Source organism: Aquila chrysaetos, chromosome 16 (genome assembly GCF_900496995.4).
Source record: "Aquila chrysaetos chrysaetos chromosome 16, bAquChr1.4, whole genome shotgun sequence".
In the NCBI taxonomy this organism is placed as follows: domain Eukaryota; kingdom Metazoa; phylum Chordata; class Aves; order Accipitriformes; family Accipitridae; genus Aquila; species Aquila chrysaetos.
The window spans coordinates 1604242-1612419 of record NC_044019.1 but is presented as its reverse complement, the minus strand read 5'-3'; the positions used below and the strand labels follow the sequence as shown (position 1 = coordinate 1612419).

Sequence of the window (8178 nt, the reverse complement as noted above, 5' to 3'; positions counted from 1 at the left end):
CCCCCCCCGGGGCAGAGGGTAAATCCCGCACCCGCACGGCACCCCAGTGCCGGCGGCTCCCCGCCACCCGCTGCCCCACGGCCACGGGGAGAGACGGGAGGAGCGGCACGCTCGAGGTTTTAAAAGCAAAAAGGCTTTTAAATTGAACACGAACGAACTGCCGGTGATGGTACATCGCGTCGCCCGCTGGCACGTGCCCAGGGATGCAGGGATGGGACGAGGGTGCCAAGACCCGCGCCCTCGACCTGCTGCTGCTCACCCACGCTCCCGCACCCTGCGGCGAGCACGGGGTGGGCAGGCTTGTGAAGGGCAATAAAGGAACAAATCCACCTGGGGCTCAGCTCAGAAGCTCCAAGGCTTTTATTAAGGTGTGCAACATGCCCACGATCACACACGTCTGGGATATGACACAGGCAGCAGGCGCTGGACGCGAGCGAGGAGGAGGACGGCGAGGCAGCGAGAGCAGCGCGAGCCTTGCGGGGATGCTGTGCCGGGCTCCTCCGGCCCCCAGCGCCGGGTGCAGGGGCCGGCACGGGCCGCTTTGAGCCGTGTACCCTACACCACCAAAACGTCCTTTTCAGAAGCAGAATTTTAGAGACATCCATATTTTACCTATTGGTGGCAGCAGCGCTGGGCAGGAGCAGAGCCCGGCCGTGCCCCGGTGCGGGACGGGAGCAGGCTCAGCGCAGCCCCTGGCCCCACGGGTCGCGGGGGGCTCGGCCGTGATTATGTATTTGCAGCGCGGTAGCATCTAACGGTCGGTGGAAGCCGGGACCTGCCAAGGCTGCCGAACTGTGCCGTCCCGCCGGCTGGGCGCTGCACCCTGGCACCAGAGCGGGGTCCCGGCGAAGTCGTGGCCACCACTCAGCTCCGCTCCTCCGACGGCAGGAAGAAGTTTGGCTGCGGGGACGCGGCAGCTCTGAAATCTCTCATCAGCCTCCTTTTGCAGACGAGAAACAAAATTAGTGCCCGGCTTTGCACAGTGACTCTGGGCAGGACGGGGAGCGTGGTCACCTCGCGGCTGAGCCCTCGGCTTACAGCGAAACCGCCCCGCTGCTGCTCCTTCCGCATCGGCAACTTAAATAGAATACATGTCATATTAACACTTAGTGAAATACAGCAAACAAACACAGCACCTCCTTTTTAATCTCTACTTAAGAAGACTGTTCTTTGTATTCTGTATGCAGTCCTCATTGGATAAAATGTAGATTAGAAAAAAATATTCTCTTTCCTTTCAAATGATAAATTAATATAAACACCAACAGCACAAGTCTGCAAGCAGCTTCCTGATCATGCACCGTGTTAAAGCATCTCCCACGACAGACAGATGTGCATATATACACACTGGCTGTAAGGAAAAATCTAAATTAACACTTCTCTAATACTGAATCGAAAAAAAAATATATTGGATTTGAATCAGTTGACACTTAAATTTATTTTTAAGCATTCTGAGGTCACTTTTCAGAATGACTTTTTTTTTTTTTCTCTCACTCCATCTCCCTGCATGAGTTTAGATCTTATCTGCAAAGCTTTTACACGTGCTTCATTAGGCGGTGCACCCGGGCAAGTCCCGAGGAACAGCTCAGGACACCTTGCTCACACCGAAAGCACGAGCAACGTTCAGCGCTGGCTGGGTTGTTTCCGTACGGGCACACCGGTGCGGGTGCGATGCGGGGGATGAAGTGAGCTTGTGCTCGTGCCCGAGCACGCACTGAAGTGCTTTGCCCAGGTACGTTTAAAAGCTTCGCTGCCCCGAGGCCCTCGCTGCCAGGCGGCTCCTGCCCGGGGGGCTCACCGCAGGGCCCGTCCCGGCACAACGCACGGCTCAGCCAGGTTCGTACAAAGGACCATAAATTAGATTTAAAAGATTAGCTTCATCACCCCAGGCTCAGCAAACCCCAAGGTCCTGAGGTCTACCCAGCCTGACAGCCCACGGTCCCCGGACCGGCGGGACACGGTGCAGAAGGACACGAGTTCCCGCGCAGAGGGAAAATCGAGATGAATGGTTCGGGGACTCTCAGCTACGTTGGAGAGAGATGGGAAGGACAGGGCGGGCACCCAGGTGCCCGGCGAGCGCTCTGCACCCATGTGCGGCACGGAGATGCCGCCAGCCAGCCCCACGCCGGCCGAGGGGGCGAGGGCCGGCACGGGGCAGCGCCGGCGGCACCTCAGGGGCTGGGGGCGGCCGCGCCGGCGGGGCACGCCGGGCCGCGCTGCATGCAGCGGATGAGCTCCTTGCGGTTGTCCAGGATGGTGTCGAAACTCTCCTGCAGCCGGTTCTGCTGGTCCACCACTTTCTGCTGGAGGCCGTGGATCCAGCGCAGCAGGGCCAGGCGCCGGTACATCACCAGCTGGATGTGGTGCTTCTCCTTCTCCCGCTCCTTGAAGCGCTCCTTGTCCTGGACGTGCTGCACGGCCTCTGCCAGTGCCGGGAAGAGGGTCCCCGGCTCGGGCTCGGCCGCCCCTGGCTGGGGTGGGCTCCCGGGGAGGGGGGCGGCGGCGGGAGGGTCCCAGGAGCTCCCGCAGGTGCTGTCGGGGCTGTCGATGCTGAGGGAGCTGCTGGCGTAGCCGTTGTCCTCCGCAGGGGAGCTCGGGGGCTTGCCGCATCCCCCAGCCGGCTCCTCGGCGGCGGCGTTTTGGCCCCCCGCCCCGCCGACCTCCGCTCCCTCAGGGGGGCTGCGCACCCCCGGCTCGGGGAGACGCGGCCGCGCGGCGCCCAGGCTCGGGACGGCGTCCCTAAGCCGGCCCTGGACCATCTGTCTCTGCATTAATAACAGCAGATTATCGGACGGATTTGTCGTGTTTTCGCTCCGGCTGGAGCCCTCCTCCGGCGGGGTCCCTGGCGCTGGCCGGCTCCAGTTCTCGTTGCTGTCACACACCTCTCCCACGAAGTTGGAGTTGGAGTCCTGCCCATGCCCGGCCCCCGGGACGGCCGTGCCCAGCACCAGGCCCCCCCGGCCCTGCCGGAACGGGGTGTCCGGCGGGCACACGGCAAACATCTCGCCGGTCTCCTGCCTGCAAGAGAGACACGGAGCCATAACGCGTCTGCGGGGTACGCGGGCTGGCACAACCAGAACTCTGACCAGCTACAGCGAGATAAAATATTTGCTTACTTTACCTGCCTCTCTTTAAAGCTACTGAACCCAACCCATGGGCTCATCCTTTCCCGGCGTTTGGCCGCCGCTCTCAGCGTGTCCCCAGGCAACATCGCCCAGGGGCAACTTCTCACCTGGCCGAAGCTCAGGGCAGGTACCTCCCACCCTGCTCTCCTCCTCCCTGTGAGCTCCTGCCCAAACCCACGCTTCCCTGGCTTCCCTCCGGTGCCTGTCGGAGGGCATCGCAGGGCGCGGGCGCTCAGCCGGCACGCTCTGCTCCAGCAGTGTTAGTGCTTGCGGTAGATGCAATTAATTCAGTGCTGGTAGAGGTTTGCTTGGAAGGAGCTGCTTTTCCAACAGCAATAAAACGTATTTAAGCAGGTGAGACTGCCTGGGCTCCTCTGCACAAACTCTGCCATCTCCCCTGGGTCGGGCTGCGGGTCGGGTCTGGTGTCCGACCGGTGACCCCGCAGGGCCGCTTCCTTCTCTGCAGGACCGGGAGCAGACGGGACCAGAAAAGGCAAGGTTAACCCAGCGTTTCTTGCCGGGTCATTGGTGGTGAGAGCCGATCTCCGAGCTCTCTCCCAGCAAGGACGTGCTCACAAGAATCGCGTGAAGGAAAACCCATCGAGCGTCCCGGTTTCACCCCTGGAAAGCAGCAAAGAGGCAGGAGGGCTCTGGGGTGCAGCGTGCCCAGCTCGGGCCGTGGGACACGGGCTGCAGCAGTAACGCCGTCCCAGCCAGCAGCAGGGAAGAGCCGTCAAGACCCTCCGTGGTGCCTGCGGTCCGACCCCCGGTCCCACCGCCTCGCCTCGGTGCCCGTTATGCCCAGCAGCGGGCACGACGCCCGGGGCGGGCGAGCTCACACCCAGAGCCGCTGGTTGCAAAAGCAAGGCTGGCACCAGAGAGAGGGGAGGGCAAGAGCCTGCGCCCGGCCCGGGGCGGGGGGGCTCCCAAAGGCCTGGCACCGCAGCCCCCCTCCCGCTGACACCGGCGACGAAGGACCGGGTGCCACCGCCATAGAACTGCTGCGTGTGTGTCCCCCCACCCGTGCCAGCCCGGGGCAGGGCGGGGGGGGGGTCCGTACCGCAGCCCCGGGGGAAGGGCGAGCCGAGGAGCATCCCTGCACCTGCAGACACCCCCCCCACACACACACTCCCCATACCGGCTGTAGGGGCGGGGGGGGGCAGCGTGGGAGAAGCGGCAGTGGGTGCTCCCTGCCCGCAGCCGCACTGCGCCGGGAAACCGGGAAACCGGGAAAGGGGGGGGGAAGCAGGCGGCGGGCGGGGGGCGAGGAGGGGAGGGGGGGGTCCGACCCCGGAGCCCGGCCCGGCCCCCGCCGCCCCGGTAGCCAGCACTCACCGCCGCCGCCGCCGCCGCCGCCCCGGGCTCGCTCCGCCGCCGCCGCCGCCGCCGCCGCCGCGGGTGGGAGCGGAAGCGGCCCCGCGTGGGGAGGTGTCACGGCCGCACTTCCGACGGGGCTGCGCCGGGAGCGGGGGGGGGGAACGGGACGGCGGGACGGGGCTACGGGCCCGGGGACTCGATGTCTCTGTACGGGCCGTGGGTCTGTCTGCATCCGCAGCATCCCCACGGGAAACTCCTTGGCGGGGCGGGGGGGGGGATTCCCACCCGTGTCAGCCCGGCCAGGGAGGAGGGTGGGAGAGGCTCTCAGGGTGCAGGGGGCCGTGGGGTGAAGCCCCCCCCCCGTCACCCAGGTCCCCAGCGTGGGGTGGGTGCGCGTGGGTGCATCCCGCCGCGGGCAGGAGCGGCCGGGTTTGGGACACACGGGCTCCTTCGCGGCTCCCCGTCCCGTCGGTCCCGTGAGCCTCAGCAGGCCCCCGCCGGGACGAGGGGGTCGGCGAGACCCGCGCTCTCAATGGGGCCTTTATTCCCCTCGCCCAGAGCCGGGGTGTCTGCGTGCTGGGAAAGGAAAAGGCTCAGCAACATCAAACGGCTCCCACGCCGGCACAGGGGGGTCACATGAAGCACCATGAGGGTTTCGGGAGATAAAGAGGCTTTGTGGGGCCGGGGTGCGTGTTGCGGGGCGGGCAGGGGAGATGCACCGCACGGCGGTGAGGCCGGTGGCCTGGGGCTGGGAGCCGGGGTGGGGGCAGCCGGGGTGCCGCAGACCCCCCCCTATTACCCACAGAGCTCCCCCAAGCTCTCCCGCTGGGTCCACCCGATGTGGCCTTCACCAGCATCCCGTGGGAGTTCTGGGATAGACGTGGCATGAGCACAGCGCCGTCATCCCAAGGGCTCTGCAGCCCAAACCCACCCTGTCCAAAGCCGAGGGCTCGGCACCTCCCACCCACCCTGAGGGGGAGGAAGGAGGGGATGAAGGTGCTTTTGGGGTGGACAAAGATCCTCTCCGAAGCTCTGGGCTGTTGGAGGTGGGATGTGGGGGAGAAACGCCTAGAGAAGATGTTCCCCCACGACATTGCAAGGGTTCGGAGCAGTAGAATAACGCTAATAAGTGATAAATAAATTCTTTTAACTTCCCATCTGCCTCACAGGCCCCTAGGCAGCCTCTCCTGCTCCGAGCTGCTCCAGCTCTGAAGGCTTCAACACCTCCATCGAGGAGAAATCGGTGGGGTAGGACCAAGAGCCGTAACTGGGGCACTTGGGCTGCAGCAGTCCTCCTAGGAAAGCCTGCGATTAAAGGAACAAAACCTTCCCGTCACACAGGAAAGGCAGAAACCGACTCGGACGCGTCTGTGACTGGGCAGGAAAGAAAAAACAGTTTGGACAAACAATGGGCTCAGCTCTGCTCTGCTCTGCCTTGAGCTGAGTGCTTGTTAATGCTAGTTCGTGCTTTGCTCCCATTCGGGGCCTGAACTCAAAGCAAAGCAAAATATTCATCATTGAGAGCAAGGAGGAAAGTTTCATCCGTTCAGGGACCTTCTCCTCCAGTTTACTGAGAGGAGGCACATCTGAAACAGGCCTTTTTCATCACCGGTTTAGACTTCAACAAGCAAAAGAAAACCACAAGTTCAGCTGAAGTTTGGCTTGCAGGACAGGGGCTGGGTTCGCTCCTCTCTCAGCTTTACTCATCCCCACCCCAGGAATTCCTGTAGGGCCGGTGGGTGCGGACGTGCCGGAGCCTGCTGCAAACCTGCTGCGTTGGCTCCGGCTGCGCTGGCGCTGGCGGGAACCTCCCCGCGTTTGGGGGTTCCTCCCCCAAATGCCGGCCATGGTGGGAGCCAAGTCGGTGCCGGGTTCACGGAGGGAGCCGGGAGCAGCGTTTGCAGGGGCCTGTCTCGCTGGGGTTGGTTTTGCACTGGTGCGGCTCAGATTCAGCCCAGCACCCCCAGCCCTGGGATTATCTGTATCTGATGGAGACCGGAGGGATTTGCTGCTTGCAATGAAAACAGCTCCGTTTCCCTGCGAGCCAGCCGTCCCCTCAGCCCCAGCTGCCCCTCGTCCCAAGGACGCTGCCAGCGGGGACGGCTGCAGGGAGCCCCAGTTCGGGGCGCAGGAGAGAGGGGATGTGGGGACACGGGGAGAGATGGGCTGATCCCTTCAGGGCAGGGGGAAAGGGAAGGTTCGGAGGTGGAGGGGGCCTAGCGATGGATTTCAGAGTCGTCTCCCCCTCCCCTTCCCTCACTTTGTTCCAGAAATAAATTAGAAGCTCTCCCTCCAGGAAATTAAAAATAATTTAAGACGACTGAGCGCAGGACCTGATGCGCCGGGGTTTCAGAGCTGGGTGTTCTGGGCGACATAAGTGCAGTGCACCTCGGGGCTCAGAGGGGAGAAGGGTGCTGGGGTGACCCCCCAGAGCTGCTCCAGAAGGCACTGGTACCAGATTTCTCCACCAAAGCAAGCCCTGGGACTCTGGATGCAGCACCCTTTCCCTGGGCTCGGTGTCTGTCCTGGCCGCGGGAGCCCCCTTGCACCCAGGGCACTTTCATGACCGCTGGGACCTTGCGCCAGCAGAGACCCGGCACTGCCAGGGCGAAACACCGGAGATGGGAGCCCGGCACTGGCCATGGTGGAAATCGTCCTTCAAACCCAGCACCCGGCTCGCCGTTCCCCACACTCGCCCCGTGTGCTGCTGTCTGCTTCTCATCTGCCGTGCGTCCTGCTAACCGATGCAACGTGCCACGGGCTTTGAACAAAATTGGTCCCAGAAGAGCCCTCGCACTCGGCCCCGTGCACGCGTGATGTCGGCCCTGCGTCGCGGACGCGGCGGCGGTGGGTGCCCGATGTCTCTGCCGGGAAGGAGGCACTGGGGAGTACAAAGCCGCCCGATGCGGGATGGGTTAGGGGCTGCATCACCCGTGGGGGGGACAGACCCATGCATGGCTGTGTCCAGCCCCGCCAGCGGGGACCAGTACAGCAGAGGGAAGGGAAAGGACCTTCGGCATCAGGCAGGGACCTGTGGGCAAGGACCCCGCCGCCTTGCCGGAGAGCTGTGGGGTGCAGGAGCAGGTGAGCGCCGGCATTGCTGCTCCCCAGGTTCTGCATGCAGCCCCTCTGCCCAGTGCACCCGCTGCACGCCCACACGTGTGCATTGCACACCCGCTGCACACCCACTGTGTGCACACCAGCGCTTGGGCTGGGAGAGCAAGCGAGCGCTGGTGCATGGGGAGGCTGCGTGCGGGGGGAGGCATGTGGGCTGGAGGCTGCAGCGCTAGAAGGAAATGAAACATGTTTTTTTGGGAGAGTTCCACATTATTCCCTTCCCTGGGCTCCCATCGGTTCCCATCTCCCGCCCTGTCCCACATGGGGCACCGGCCCGGCTGTGCATGCCGGGAGCTGGGCAGGACCCCTCCTGTGGGCGATGGCCGTGGTGGGGCCGTACTCGGCCACGCAGTGATGCTGGGACCGGCTCAGCCAGGTGCCTTCGTGGCCAAGAGCACCTGGGCACCAGCCCACCCAGGACACAGGTCACCCAGGACCCACTGTCCCACCAGCGGACTCAGCCTGGGACCCCAGTGCTAAGACGGGGAACCCGTCCCGAAAGAGTTAAGGGTGAACCATTGTGGAAAAAAAAGAAAAAAAATTACAAAAGAAAAAAGTGCCCTGAACCACATGCGACCTAACCTCCCCAGCGGCTCATCTGAGTTTAATAACGGAGGAGGGA

General features: G+C 63.6%; 1 protein-coding gene across 4 annotated transcripts; it reads right to left on the bottom strand.

Moving 5' to 3' along the window:
• Positions 1-337: 337 nt before the first annotated feature.
• On the bottom strand, positions 338-4571 carry C16H1orf216 (chromosome 16 C1orf216 homolog). 4 transcript variants are annotated; one of them, XM_030039808.1, is made up of 2 exons: positions 4470-4571; positions 338-3015 (listed from the first exon to the last, which is right to left on the bottom strand). In XM_030039808.1, the coding sequence occupies exon 2, from the start codon at positions 2997-2999 to the stop codon at positions 2169-2171; it is 831 nt and encodes a 276-aa protein (XP_029895668.1). In that variant the 5' UTR covers positions 3000-3015; positions 4470-4571; the 3' UTR covers positions 338-2168. The 4 variants fall into 4 exon arrangements, with proteins under 4 accessions (XP_029895668.1, XP_029895669.1, XP_029895670.1 ...); XM_030039809.1 differs by having other exon boundaries at positions 4458-4489; XM_030039810.1 differs by having other exon boundaries at positions 4455-4474.
• Between the last annotated feature and the right edge of the window lie 3607 nt (positions 4572-8178).